At 41.9% G+C, this 15,992-nt stretch overlaps 1 protein-coding gene across 1 annotated transcript; it reads left to right on the forward strand.

Annotated features, from left to right (window-relative positions):
- Nucleotides 1–465: 465 nt before the first annotated feature.
- On the forward strand, nucleotides 466–15,388 carry rnd3a (Rho family GTPase 3a). The gene is made up of 5 exons (XM_034151391.1): nucleotides 466–709; nucleotides 1,194–1,281; nucleotides 9,627–9,736; nucleotides 11,085–11,219; nucleotides 13,417–15,388. Exons 1-5 carry the CDS (start codon nucleotides 560–562, stop codon nucleotides 13,663–13,665), a joined length of 732 nt encoding a protein of 243 aa, XP_034007282.1. The 5' UTR covers nucleotides 466–559; the 3' UTR covers nucleotides 13,666–15,388.
- The last annotated feature ends 604 nt before the right edge of the window (nucleotides 15,389–15,992 follow it).

Genomic DNA, 15,992 nt, shown 5'->3' on the forward strand with positions numbered 1-15,992 from the left:
AATGTTCCTTAAAAGGGAGATTACTTCATTGTTGCCTTCCTGTCTTTTTTTAGATTAGATTTACTTTATTGATCCGAAATTAGAAAACTGTTGCAGCTGCATGTTCACAAGGGATTGCACATGAGTCAACATGAACAGACACAGTACAACAGAATGAGTTAGAATACACTAAAGAAACTTAAGAGACCAACTCACAAAGTATAAACATGGGATACTTTATACATTGTCAAATGTCCTATAAATCCTTGAAATTGTCGTATTTGTCTCTTTATGTCTTCCTACACATATCAAATATAGTAAAAGTTTGTATTGTATGTTGATAGCTGTGGTTATTGGACTGTCCAAACGGGGGCGCCCTGCTGGAGGCCACGCGCTGCAGGAGGGAGGCGCGCGCGTCATCCGGTCAGGCTCGTGAGATGTTATAAATAGAGGCTAGTGTCTTTCACCGGTTCAGAGCAGCGGAGACACCGGAGGAGGCGCAACATAAAGGAGACACTTCTGCAGCTTTTCAACGCCTCCTGATTGGACTTTTATTTTTATTTTGTTCCGGTTGAAATCAATGAAGGAGAGACGGTCCTGTCAGAAACTATCTCTGCTATCCGGCATGGAGCCCAGTCAGAGTGTGAAGTGTAAGATCGTGGTGGTAGGAGACAGCCAGTGCGGGAAGACCGCCCTGCTTCACGTGTTCGCCAAGGACTGCTTCCCCGAGGTGAGAACATTACGCTCATTAACCTGCTATCTATCATTATGGGATGTATAACCTGTGCGTTATGGAGAGGGATGTGTCGGATGTGTGTGTGCTGCAGGGATACTGAAGGGCATGCATTGAGTGTTGCCTATATAGCCTGTTTGATGCCTATGTGCTGAAGCTGTAATATGTATTAGTGCTGCTGTTTCTTAAGTTATTTTTACAGAAATAATACATCCTTTATTTGTAACACACACAATTTCAACAGCAAAGATACAGCGCTATAAAAAAAAAGTAGAATTACATAAAGAGGCAAGCAAATGTTAATTACAATGAATGTCTTTACTGAAGGACAAACTTACAATAAAAGAGGTAACAGTGTGTTATTATGATGCTAGTTATTGTACATGTTGTATTACACTCATGTTTATCAGCCTCATTGTTTATCATGTCTCCCCCTCTAAGTTTATGATCTAAACACGTCTTTTATTCCTGTTTCCTGCAGACCTACGTCCCCACAGTGTTTGAAAACTACACAGCCAGTTTTGAAATCGACACGCAGAGGATCGAGCTCAGTTTGTGGGACACCTCAGGTAATTATGAACCTCCATCACCTCTCTCTTGTGTCATGTTGAATCTGCTGTGGTGAAATGTCCCAACATGTCCGTGCATGCAGGTCATTAACCCACTGTGACCTCTGAGGACAACATGCATCTGTTGCTGGTTAGAGATGATCAGATAGTGGTTAAATTCATCCGTATGTGTCCGTCTGTAACACTGGTGCCCTTAAATGTCCAACTCATAGGATATTAAGAGGCCCAGGCTTACATTTCTGAATAATGAAATGAATCCGTGACCCATTTGAATAAAAAGCTGGGTTAATCCCTTTCTCACAGTCTGAGTTTCAGCTCCACACGTTTCCCCTCAGTCACCTTTTACCTACATGCAAACGTATAGTTCAGTGTCACACAGAAATGCATCAAAGAGCTGGATCTGATTTATGAATTGTTCCCAGCAGAGAAAAGCTAAAGCAGAAACGGGAAAGGAAAGATAATGAAAGGCTGGATTGAGCGCATTCATACATCTGGAGAACACACTTTGACATTCCTCCCACTGTGGCTTTTTGGGAAAGTTTTGTTGTGCAACACGTGTACTGGCTCTCCAAATGTTTATCGCTTGTTGGTTGGACTTTGTGTTCAGGGTCCAAACCAGCTGCTGCGTCCCCCGTGCGTGTGTGTGTGTTTTATGTGTAAACAAACCCACTTTCCCATCCATCAATGCCTTGGCAGTGAATAGCACAGCAGTCAGGCGTGAGTGAGGCGTATGTTGTGTGTGTGAGTGTGAGTGTGTGTGTGATGGGCGGGGACAAATGGACAGACAGCTGTTGCGGGTCTCTAGCTTAGAATTCCTGAGCCATGTTTGAATAACTTTGTAAACCTTTAAAAAAAACGTGCATGAATGACGCAAATCTAAAGAATCAATGAACAGATTTTGCACAATCGAGCAGATTTGGAGCAGAAAATAGTTGGATTTGTGCTGTTTTGTACACTTCAGAGCTAGTAACACCACAAGCCAGTCGTACAAGGAGGTCGGATTTCAAATTCCTTCACCCCCCACAGTATGTGTGCGCTGTGGAAATAGAAAGGCGGAGAAATGAAAGTCGGCCAGAGTGAGAATTTTGTTTTATTGCACTGTGTTGGCCGACCGCCTGGAGCCATTTTTCTTCTTCTCTCTGCTTCATAAAACAGCAAGGGGGGGGGACGCCGTTCCTATTAGATCAGTGGGGCTGAGATTGAGCCAACCCCTTCAATCCAAACCCCCACCCAACACACACACACGCACACATACACACACACACACGCACACATACACACACACACACACAGACTGATTGATACAGCCTTCAGCCTGACTGGTCCTTTTGTAGAGACACCCATCGGCCATGGCCAATCCAATCGATCCCTTATCTCATGAGGTGTGCTGTGTGTGTGTTTGTATGTTCGACCCCAGCATGCACCGGGACAAAGCCCAGGATAAACACTCCAACCCCCTCCCTCACAAACACACACCTTCACACACCGTGGTGGTCTTTGTTCTGCAGTGATGAGCGACCTAATGAGATGGCTGGCGTGTGTATTTTTTAGAAGGGAGGGTGATGGCAGTAATTCAGGTCATTAAGGTAAATGCCTACCGGGTGTATTGCCTTCCATTTGTCCCACCCTGCTTGTCTGTGCTAGCTCCCCAGCCTTTGATTCATCTCTCAGCAGCAGCAGCAGAGGAAGTGCTTTACGCTCCCTGTCTGCTGCCTGTATGTCTAAGCGCTCTGCGAAGGTGTTTGTGTGGGAGTCAAACAGGAGGATAGGAAGACAGGGGAGGTAAACAGAAACAACGCCTGCAGCTAGGCACCTGAGGCCTCTTCACATTCAAGGGGAAATGAGAAAAAAAATCCACCTCTAAACCTGTAAGAAGGTAATCTCAGGCAGGGCTGCAACTGTCAACTGTTTTCATTATTAAATGGTCAGAAAACGGCAACAAAATACAAATGTTCATCGCACTTTCTCAAAGCCAATCTTTAAATTATTTGTCCAACCCAAAAATATGCGAAAAGCATCAAAAAAAGTATTGTTTTTTACGATTTATTGGCTTTTAAACTTGCATATGTTTTATTTTTGGGCTGCACAACGTGTTAGCAAACAGTTCTTATTTACACAAACAGCAGATGTGGAGCAATATTAGCTTTGATTTAGTGTCTTGTTTCTGAAAATGTGATAGATAGAATACCAGTTTCGGCTCTAGTTTGCTCTCCACCGCCTCATTAGAGAAATATCTGATGTTTCTTTCCCTTAACACACACTGCATCAAATATTGTGTGAGGTGTTTGCTCCGACTTTCTGAGGCAATTCGCCAAGGCTAGGACGGATAAAAAGCTTCAGATATCAGAAAAACCCAGGAGCTCTCCAAAGAGATGCGTGTGTTGGACCCTATGGATCTCATTTGATAATATTTATCCCGGGAAACCTTGAGGGAAAGTTCTTGTTGTTTTTTATTTTATTTGAACAGCTGCCGACTCCGCACATTAAAAGATGACCCACTTTGGAAAACAGGAAGAAAAATTGTTTGAAAGGAAGATTGCGGAGCTCGGATTATGATATCCTTCTGTTGCCTCTCCAACATGTCCCCCTATAATGCAGGACAGCTGAACCATGAGACCTTTTCCATGCACTCCGTAAGCTCCTCACACACCGTGCCCCCTCCATTCTTGTGTCGGCGGCCATTGTTGCATTGGATCAAATTTCTGGGTTCAGAGAATTGGAGCCGCATGTCTGGCATTCCTCAGACTAAAGGTTCCTACTTCCTCCGCTACAAAGACCCCTATTGTACCCAGCAGGCCCAGATCCACTGCAGAGTGAAAGAGAGGTGGCGTGGTTCACTAAAGCCTACCTCGTTTTCAAGGGGAAATTGAATCACACTGGAATTTGCCGACTGGCGAGAGAGCCTTGAGCGTACGGAGGTGATACAGGGAAGGGACAGGAGATGAATGCACTTCCTGTGTGCTAATGCTGGGAAGGACTCTCTGTATGATGTTACACTTGACATTAAAATGTCCGCTCCCGACACCGAACACCTTGAACTCTGTGTCGTACCGTTCGCTGTGTGAATGTTCAGCTTAAAGAAGGCCGGCCCACACGGAAAGACTTTTAAGATCCTAACAGATGTGGAAAATGTGATAGACCACACACATATGGACATGAAAGGAACATTTTTTGGCTTTTTCTCGGGGGTTTCCCACACGAATATTGGAGCATGTTTTAAATGTGCGATTCAGTAGCAATACAGATATTCAAAGAAATGATGTGATCAAAAACAACTATAAACAAGCTTGACATGACTAACTTCAAACTACATCCAACCTCCTTTCTCTGAGTTTATGTTATGATTATCACAACTACATCAACTCTAAGAATTGGGCACCAATTTTTGGCGTTTACCTCATGTAATTCGTACCCTGTTTGAGGCGCCGTTTACACGAGGAGAAAACTGCTTGTATCTGCATAGTTTCGCGTGCGTATAGCCCTATTATTTACACGAGGCCGATAGAAACTGACCCCACAAACGATAACGGGTCCCAAGGTGGATAGATTTGCAAACGAAACGCTCTGGGGGGTCAACCGAGTCCGTGTAATCACCTCTATACGAATATTTCCTGAAAAAAAAAAAAGATAGCACCTCTCCTGCTCATTGCTGTAGCAACTATCAAAAATAGCTGTGTTAATTAAACGCACAAGGGGTTCTTGAATGAAATAATATTATAAAAGGCAAACCAGAATTGTTAACGCCCAATATACTCCTTAAACAAAATAAACAGAGTCAGATTTCATGCATTGATCCATTATATTGACAAAGGAGGATCTCACCCGGTGTTTGTAGAGGATATCTCTCTTTTCTGAGCCGTCCTCTCCACGGAGACGTGTTTCTTGGTCGGGATGCAATATCCACAGATTCGGTTTCTTTCAGTTTCTTTCAGTTTCAGTTTCAGTTTCGGGGCTTAAACAGAAGGGTAGCCATGGCAACATTGCAGCGGGGCTGCTCGGGTTGCTCTTCTTCGCGGCTTTTGGTGTATTTTGGCGGAAGTTACAGCGCCACTTACAGTCCCAGCATATGTACTACAGCGTTTCCAGCGGCCTCGTTTGAACAGACACGTTAAATGAAACAAATGCATGTGAACGGAAGACTTTTTTGAATACGCATACTGTGCATAAACGCAAACGTTCCCGTGTGAGCGGGGCCTAAGGCTGTAATGTGGAGTCGTACTTAAGTCACACTTTGTTGTTAATGTGGCCTTAAAGTGTAAATAACAACACCTCCAAGGCGTGAAAAAGGATCTGAGGGACGAATGCTTGTCCTAAAGTTACGTTTCACAAAAACGTCTGGATCTTAATGAGGTAGACAAAAAACATTTACACTAGAGCCAAAATGTTGTATATTAAGTCATGACTTCTTTATTTTAACATCATATCCCATCATAGTGTCACTTGTAACATCTTGTGTAACATATTGCATTGTCAAACATCTAATTGAGTTTTGTAACCCATAGTTAAATATTGAGTCTTACAGTAACACATGTATCATACCCTCTATCATTTCTAAAAGCATTGCATCGTAGCGCATTCATATTGTATGAGACATCATACGCTTTGTTTCAATTAGATACCGCTTCACCTTTTCCATGGCAGCGTTTGCAGCAGCGAAGATCTCGGTAACCACAGCAACCTCAGCTGATGTTGGTTCAGGTTATTCAGTTTAAATTGCTTTCTCCCTTCCTCGCTCTGTTTGTGTTAAATGTGTCTGGCTTTTGCGAGGCTACATATTTCAGCTCAATGGCTGTACGTGCCTGTCACTGTTTGTACTTTCCACAGGTGTCCCTGAAGGCTTAACGCCTGTACACACACACACACACACACACACACACACACACACACACACACACACACACACACACACACACACACACTCCCCCCTTGCTTCTGCTCAGCTATGTTAGCTATGCAGTAAATCAGCACGCCTGCAGACCTGTTGCCATACCTCCAGACAGTTGGCCGCAGCTGGCTTAACTCAGGACCGTTATATATCATTTTTCCACGTCTTTTAAGTGAAGCTGCAAAAAAAAACAATACTTTTGTCAATAGATGTTATTATTCATGCAGAAAATCAGCTTCATTAACATAGATATATGCTGTTTTTGAATATCTTTGGGGTTTGGACTGACAAAGTAAGGCATTTATAGACATCAACTTGGATTTCGAGTCACTGTCATGGAAGTTTTTCACTGTTTTCCGCCATTTATAGGTCCTAATTAGGTAAATAATCTGCATACTATTCGATAATTTAACAGTGGTTAGTCATAGCCTTTCCTGTAAACCATTCTCTGTGATGGGCTTCTACAGAAGAAGATTTCTAAGACATCAAGAAATATTTAAGGACTGTATTCCAGACCAGGCTACTTTCAGGAAATATCAGATTCCTTGGTATTTCAGTGGAAGTCGTGGAACATCTGGGAATGTGAATATTGAGTCACATTACATGAATAGAGCAGAGCTTATTTCCCATCTCGTTTGATGTGTACGCACCGCTGCATTAAGTGGGGCTTTTCAAACCCAGCTGTTGTGGAAACCAGCCTGGAAAAGCACATTAACAAAACCAGGAAGGAAGAATATTTTTACATTTATTGGAAGAGTCTGCATAGTCATGGAAAGTTATTTGGTTTTCCATCAGTGGGTATTGTCTCACAGTGTTGTGTATCCTCTCATGTCATTTTGCTTTTATTTGCTGTGAGCAATGGGGAACACATTTGAGAGATGGCGTGTGTGTTTAAAGACCGCAAGGGAGGTCAGGGTGTGTGTCTTCCTTCCAGATTTAGAGATCCTTCGGGAGGGAACAATGACAAGAGCTAATTAGATGACGGTCACCAGGTCTTAGTGTGTGTGTGTGTGTGTGTGTTGAGGTTTCCTCTTATCTTTTGCAGGAAGATAGATGACCTCAAAGCCCAATTTAGTCCCAGACTCAGGCCTCATGCAGTTACCACTCTCCTATAAACGCCAGACAAGAAAGCAAATGTCTCCTATTAAATGTCTCCTGAAAAGCATTAACAGTCCAGCACACACTCTTCGCTTCACGCTGCATGCACACTTCAAACCTCTGTGAAGGTTTCCTGTTTGTGTCGTGCAGCTTTATTTAGTTTGCAGAGATGCACTCTGAGGATTTGCTGCTATAAATACTTTAATCTCCAGGTAAAATTCACAGGAATATATGCAGATGCTTTGAAACCGGGACCACACACACACTCTGCACCCACAGACCCCGATGTGTGTGTGTTTCCCCTCATTGGGTTGGTAAAAACAATCAATTCTTTGTGAAATGTCAACGGACTGCACAGCTTCAGACGCGGGCTCCTATTTTCCCAGTGATTGGTTCCAGGCAGTGGAAAAAACCCTTCAAACAATACAATGTGTTGCTGATTGATTGTAAGACAGCCATGAAAAATGGGGTATAAATTATAGCGGGGGATGCCACATTCCTGCTCGCCTTGTTCTTCCTGTGCCGTGTCGATGACAGCAGCTCCGACTCGGCCTTTTTAGGTGTTGTCACCTTCCGCACCGCTTTATAGATCCTCAGGGAGCCAGTGGGAAAGCAGAAGGCTGTAAATAACCAGAGACATCCAAATAATGTGTAGGTCCATTTTGAAAGACATTAAGGCTGAAATTAGCTACGTCCTGTACCAACATTTGGGAAAGTGATGCTGTGGAATTTAGGCTTTGAGCCAATTGAGACAATGACCTCCTTAAAACATAAAATGTCCCATCATTACAACTCCCCTGCTCTGAATTGCCCCCCGTAAAATCAAGAGCAGCCTGCAAGCAAGTTAGCTCAAATACAAAATGAAACTGTAAGCTTGCAAACAGAATTGTGTCTTAGTCAAATATGGTTTGTTAGAAAGACACGCCACTCTGTGAAGCTTGGATAATGAAAATCTTAGGAAGGATGGCATCTTATTGCGCTCCAACATGATACTTTTTAGAGCATCAAGTCTTCAGTAAGGTGGCACAACCCTAGGGAAACTACAGAAGAGTATAAGGGCCAGGTATGAGGGCGGGAAAACTGTTATTTAGCATTTTGAGAACCAGTAGAGATGCCAAGATTAAAGTCAACTCGCTAATGCTAGTAATTTGACATAGTCTCAAGATATTCTCACAAAGAAATCTCCCATTTCTCCTCCTTATGCCTGGCTCTAACTCTCCTGTGTATGAAACAAAGGAATCATGTCTAATAATACTTCTTATACCTTTAAAATACCTCTTTGTTGCCCTCACTGGGTGTGCAGTTTTCACAGCATTGTTTATTCGTCCCTGTTGGATTGTGACCAAACAGACCGGTTTCTCCTCCTCCTCCTCTTGCTCCCAGAAAACCTTGGCTTTGTCACTGGGAACGTATGATTGTGAACTCGGATATGGTTCAGATTTCTGTTTGCAGCAACATTTGTTGTGCACACATCAGCCGGTGTCACGCTTTGTTGTGCGAGGGCCTCGAAGGAAGGAAGCGAAGATTGAATAAACGGTGTCGTCTCGCACCCAGACTGTTTAGATTGGGAGCACCAGGGCCATGATTTTACGTGAGTGTGTCGGAGTGTGTGTGTGTGTGGAGGGGTGCATTCCTGTCTTTTCTCCAGTGCAGTGTTTAGAAAAGGACCTCCCAAGGGGACCTTCATTTACCAAAAACAAAATTCTCCAGATTCTTGGCAGCTGCTCGTGTGTGTGGTCAGCTCCTTGCTCGTCATGTGATCTTGACTCACCTTGACATGACGCCACCCTCCCCTCATCTCCCCTCCCTTCCTCCCAGGAGACGTTTGTCTGCCAGAGAGACATGGGCGTCTCCCCCTTACACACACATGGTTTCAATTTAAAGCATGGGAGTAATTTCCCCGCTCTGAAGTTCTCCAGAAAAGGATTTCTTCAACAAGTGCTCTCGCCGTAGTCAGCACATTTTTCCGACTGATGCGGCAGTATTTGTTTTCTCGCCCGGTTGCTATGGATTATGGCTGAGCTGCAATCATGCCATAAGAGAATAACTGTCAGGAATGCTTTAGAGGCTAAAACCAGGATTTGCTTCGTGCATTCAAGAAATATATGTGGTTTTCTGAAGCTGCCCCTCGCTTCAATGCAGGTATTTCCTTTTTAGCGACGAGCTGTAGGCCTCGTGAGGAAAAAAGTTCCCATACCATCAAAGTCCTGAATTGGAAACCTGTGCTAATGTAAAAGTTGTCAAATGTTCTGCTGACTGTTCCTGGTTTTCTGTATATCTACATGTCTGTGTTTCTAAGTCCTTGCCCAACATCTGCAAGACGCACCATGTGTTTTAAACGTCCTGTTTCCTGTGTTTTCAGGATCTCCATACTACGACAATGTGAGGCCTCTCTCCTACCCAGACTCTGACGCTGTCCTCATCTGTTTCGACATCAGCCGCCCTGAAACTCTCGATAGCGTCATGAAAAAGGTTTGTAGCTCGATCCTGACACAATCACTCAATGAAACCTTTGATAAGCTCAGCCTTTAAACTCCACACATTCCTCCACAAGCCTTTGATTTTGTTTGATCCGCTGACAAAAGTCTAGTCTACAGTCGAGAGATTTTCCTGTAGCCTCAGTCACGTCAGATCTTGTGATGTGAGGTTATAAAGCTGTGGTGTGACCAGAGGGTCGTTGGGTTAAATCCTGTCTGAGGCCAGATCCTCACATGATGACTGAGACGTATGTTTACTGCACATACTGTAAAGCAGGACATCAGTCTTATGACACATCAAAGGCTTTGATGGGTGTCAAATAAAGGTTGCATGAATGTAAAACCATTTTTTAAGGCAGTAAAACCCATCTGATGTAGGCCTGGAACTTAGGTTTGTTGAAATATGTCATTTAGTCTTTAAAATGTCAGAAGTCGGTGAAAAATCAGTCGGAACCAAAACCATAATCCTGTTAATGTCATTTTGTGGTGCTTTATTTTGACAGAGATTGCAGTCAACTTGTTATTAAATACCCATGTTTGCCTATTTTGGTATAAGAAGTTTAAAGGGGATACAAATGGTCATATAAATAAGTGATCAATGCTCTGTACATGTCAGCGTTCAGTGCGTATCTAGATAAAATAACACCTAATGAATCAAGGAACCGAGCAGAGAAGACCAGTAAATCTGCATTTATTGACATTTTGCATGAAAAAGTCAAATAGTTTGACAATATTTAAGCCTTGTAGTGCTATTATTTTGAAAGAAACTCTCTTGTTTTTAAAGTTCAACTTAAGTTAACTGTGTTACAGATCACAGGTCATGTTTCAGACGGTGAGCGTTCAGATTAGAATTAGCGTTGGTCTCATTTAATCTTTACGCTTTTTCTCATGTGGTGTTTGTGCAACCGTACAAAACAACTTCCTCCTTGCATGTCGATGAACTTGATCCCCTGACCAGCCAGGCCTCAGGCACATTAGCCTCAGATTAAATCCCCTGGAGACACGCCATCGATCACGGGGCATTTATTGTTGTCAGGGAGGAAACATGGGGATTATTTGTAGTTCGCTTCCAGAGCCGAAAGCGTGAGGGGCTCCAGGAAGTGGCAGCTTTAACCTTTGTACTTAAAAGACGGATGATGGGGGGGGTTCAACTCATGTGATGTTGTGTCAGGTCAACATGCATAATTTACCCCTTAATTGCAGTTAAATAAACATAAGGGTTCGCTCGGTGGTCTGTTGAGGAAATGGAGCTAAAAATATAGATTTTCTGCTCATATTATAACGCTTTGGTGGAATGTTTTTCCTCTGAATGTTGCTTGACACAAGCTTTTGTCTCTCCACAGTGGAAAGGGGAGATCCAGGAGTTTTGTCCCAACACTAAGATGCTTTTAGTGGGATGCAAATCAGACCTACGCACAGATCTGAGCACGCTGGTGGAGCTTTCCAACCACAGACAGACCCCCGTCTCCTACGACCAGGTATGCAGATTAATTAAAATCACACATTTCAGACGTCAGACGTGCAATTAGTGAAAGCTGTTTCCTGGCTGCAATCATTCGTGAATAATTGCTCATTGTACGATAAGCCTCAACTGATCCCTAAGAGGGAAAAGCCCGTCGTCATTGTTGACCTGAACCGGAGATGGCAAAAGTACACACTTACTCAAGTAGAAGTACAGATACTGGTGTTTAAAAATACTCTGGTAGAAGTACTGACTCTTTACTCAAGTGAAAGTAAAGAACTCTGAAATGTACTTCAGTAAAAAGTTCCCATAACTAGCAGCTGTTTTAAAGAGTACCTGACCTCCCTTTATATTAATAGAACAATAATGTCATTGTTAGCTAATGAATGTTTCCATGCTGAACAACGGCAACATGACAACGTTTTCATTGGTCCCTCTTCTTTAGAGAAGACCAGGAAATGATGGATACACGGATCGTGTTCAAATCAATAGGCACGCAATGACTCTAAATAATAATGATCACGCCACCAAACACACATTCAAACTAAAGGAACCAGCCTGTTTGGGAAATGTGAGAAGTAGAAAGTACAGGTATTTGGGTTCAACATGTAAGAAGTAGAAAGTACAGGTATTTGGGTTCAACATGTAAGAAGTAGAAAGTACAGGTATTTGTGTTCAACATGTAAGAAGTAGAAAGTACAGGTATTTGGGTTCAACATGTAAGAAGTAGAAAGTACAGGTATTTGTGTTCAACATGTAAGAAGTAGAAAGTACAGGTATTTGTGTTCAAAATGTGAGAAGTAGAAAGTACAGGTATTTGTGTTCAACATGTAAGAAGTAGAAAGTACAGGTATTTGTGTTCAACATGTAAGAAGTAGAAAGTACAGGTATTTGTGTTCAAAATGTGAGAAGTAGAAAGTACAGGTATTTGTGTTCAACATGTAAGAAGTAGAAAGTACAGGTATTTGGGTTCAACATGTAAGAAGTAGAAAGTACAGGTATTTGGGTTCAACATGTAAGAAGTAGAAAGTACAGGTATTTGTGTTCAACATGTGAGAAGTAGAAAGTACAGGTATTTGGGTTCAACATGTAAGAAGTAGAAAGTACAGGTATTTGGGTTCAACATGTAAGAAGTAGAAAGTACAGGTATTTGTGTTCAACATGTAAGAAGTAGAAAGTACAGGTATTTGGGTTCAACATGTAAGAAGTAGAAAGTACAGGTATTTGTGTTCAACATGTAAGAAGTAGAAAGTACAGGTATTTGTGTTCAAAATGTGAGAAGTAGAAAGTACAGGTATTTGTGTTCAACATGTAAGAAGTAGAAAGTACAGGTATTTGTGTTCAACATGTAAGAAGTAGAAAGTACAGGTATTTGTGTTCAAAATGTGAGAAGTAGAAAGTACAGGTATTTGTGTTCAACATGTAAGAAGTAGAAAGTACAGGTATTTGGGTTCAACATGTAAGAAGTAGAAAGTACAGGTATTTGGGTTCAACATGTAAGAAGTAGAAAGTACAGGTATTTGTGTTCAACATGTGAGAAGTAGAAAGTACAGGTATTTGTGTTCAACATGTAAGAAGTAGAAAGTACAGGTATTTGTGTTCAACATGTAAGAAGTAGAAAGTACAGGTATTTGGGTTCAACATGTAAGAAGTAGAAAGTACAGGTATTTGTGTTCAACATGTGAGAAGTAGAAAGTACAGGTATTTGTGTTCAACATGTAAGAAGTAGAAAGTACAGGTATTTGTGGTCAACATGTAAGAAGTAGAAAGTACAGGTATTTGGGTTCAACATGTAAGAAGTAGAAAGTACAGGTATTTGGGTTCAACATATAAGAAGTAGAAAGTACAGGTATTTGTGTTCAACATGTGAGAAGTAGAAAGTACAGGTATTTGTGTTCAAAATGTAAGAAGTAGAAAGTACAGGTATTTGTGTTCAACATGTAAGAAGTAGAAAGTACAGGTATTTGGGTTCAACATGTAAGAAGTAGAAAGTACAGGTATTTGTGTTCAACATGTAAGAAGTAGAAAGTACAGGTATTTGTGTTCAACATGTAAGAAGTCAAAGTAAAAAGTCGTCAGAAAAATAAGTAGTGGAGTAAAGTACTGATACCAGAAACAAGTACTTAAGTACAGTAACGAAGTATTTGTTCTCCACTACTTCCCAAGCCGTTTCTTTTTCCTCCCGTGACCATATTTGTCCTCTTCCTCCTCAGGGGAACAGCATGGCCAAGCAGATTTCGGCGCCTTACATCGAGTGCTCGGCGCAGCAGTCCGAGAACAGCGTCAGAGACATTTTCCACGTGGCCACCCTGGCTTGCATTAACAAAAACAACAAAAACGTCAAGCGCAGTAAGGCCCCTCGCGGCAACAAGAGGATCTCACACATGCCCGGCAGACCCGACCTGGCAGCGGTGGCTTCAGATCTCCGCAAGGACAAAGCCAAAAGTTGCTCGATCATGTGACTGATCGGACCGAGGGGGATCACACTGATGAGGACAGAGCTCAGTGCAAGCAGGAAGCGAATGGCCGCTCTTTCCTGCATGCGAAAGACCCCTTATTTGTCTGGAAAAGGGGGTTTAATAAGCTTCAAATCGTGTACATGTTACTGGAATACTCAAAGCGTAGTAGCGTCCCAAGCTCCACCAGAAGAGGAAGCTATCTGTCAGCGAGATACCTGCGAGGGGAAGTGCCCTCCTCGGATAGCGGATGTGTTCGAGGTGTTTCCACACGAGCAGGAAATGAGCAGGACGGGTGATGTCATTAGGAAACGCTCATCATGTCGAGGAAGGGGTTTTTAAAACATGTGATCTTTTTGAAAGAGAGCCAAAAGGGTTTGCTTCCCAGGATAGGAGCTGCTGTTTGTGCCGGATCAAAGACTCGTTGCTCGGAGGGTTTAAACACCAACTCGTCACTGTAGTTTGGAAGTGATTCACCCCCGCTCCACTTTGTGCAGAGGACATGCCAAGAGGAATGACCTCGTCCTGCACACACTCTGACGCTGTGTGTGTGTCCCCCCCCCCCTCCCCTGTCTCTGATATGTTGTCGGTATAATGTGAAGTCATTGGTGTGTAACTGCATCATTGTTTTATTTTAGCTCCATCCTGATGCTTGAGTCTGTAGCAGCCATTCTGTGCCCGTTTTATTTCACTTTATTCCACGGATATACATATGTAAAGACTCCCTGAAGATTATCCACACTGACGGCTTTTAATAACTCTGTGTCATACTGGGCCGCAAAAAGCTAAATGACTTTAGTAACAAATGCAGTTAGAAAAACATAACTTGCATAACACGTTTTAAAAACCTTAATGAAGCCTTGATGGGCTAAAAAGCGTCAGTGGGCCAACAAACGTGAAGTGAAAAATGTGAGTAATTGTGTAAAATGACAGCCAGTTTGAGCCATGAGTCGTTCTCCCAATGCACTTTAGGGAGGGACTGGAAATGTAAGCAACAATTAAAACTTGTTTGTTAGGAGCTGACAACACCAGAGCTCTCTGCTTTGCATTTTCCCGAAGTGTTCAGACTCTTATAAAGACTCGGTCACACCTGAAACAATTAATAGATCATAATGAATAGGACTAAACGACTAATTGAGAAAATAATCAGCGAATGGAAGAGTTGTCGTGAATATGGACGCGTTAATATGTAATGACTTGTGATTGAAAAGCACCACATTTACCCCGTTGATTTGTCTGGTTACCTACATTGGTATAAAATGATTTAAATGCAGGAAACTGAATAAAAGGAGGCCGAAATAACATCGTTAACGTATTTTTTGCGAAGATGAGGAACGTATTGACATGGTTTGAAACATTATTAGGTCATATATGTGTTTGGCTTTCATTTGAAAACTAACAACAAACTATTTTCTAAGCTATTAAGAAACCGTGTTGTTCACAGTGTACATTAGTGTTATTTCCTCTCAGCAGTGCAATTTAAGAAGCTGTTTAAATATCAAAGGTATTGATGCACTTTTAATGTAACCTCCCAATTATCTTGTCACATTTTTACAGCTCAGTGGCCCAAGTCTAATCGTGATTTCCTAATCTGTCGTCTTCTCCCCGTGTACATTATCATGTTTCCTTGAATGTTGATGTCACCTTCAAATGTCTTTGCCAATGTTGTTGCTGCAATATTTATTGAATTATATATTTTCCCTTTAGAATAAATGCAAATGGAATTGAAGAGTGTGTTTTCTGTTCATTGAGAGAAAAACATGGTCAATGGGTTTTTATAGTGTTCATTTTTGTTAGAAATAACGTGCACAAAACAAGCGTGGGAGATTTTTAGCGACATTGAATACGTTTGTAAATAACCCACTTGTGAATTAAGCTTATATATGTGTCCTAAAAAAGTTAGTTTTTCATCATCGTGCCATTATTAGATACTAGAGATTGCATTTACGCTTCAATAATCATATAAGTGGTGTTTTTTAATGAAGATTAGAATACTTCTCGGTTACAAAAACCTCTGCCATAAAGCTTAATGTCACCAGAAGTTATTACAAACACACATTTTTGGTCCTACAAATCAGAACAAAGCTTTTGAAAAGTTACACAAGAGGAGAAATATCAACTTCCTCATTTCCAACAGGAAATGTCTTGCGAAAATACTCATATTAGAACCAGGATTTCATCATCAATTCAACGGATATGTGTTGATATATTGTTTTGCTAAAGCTTTTAATCTGACTAGCACAAAGGACACACCTGTGATGAGTTGATTGCACAGGTGCAGCAGATATAATGCTCGTTGGTCTCTGCTCTGTAAACCTCAGACATGACGGTGG

Source organism: Trematomus bernacchii, unplaced genomic scaffold (assembly GCF_902827165.1).
Source record: "Trematomus bernacchii unplaced genomic scaffold, fTreBer1.1, whole genome shotgun sequence".
Taxonomy (NCBI): domain Eukaryota; kingdom Metazoa; phylum Chordata; class Actinopteri; order Perciformes; family Nototheniidae; genus Trematomus; species Trematomus bernacchii.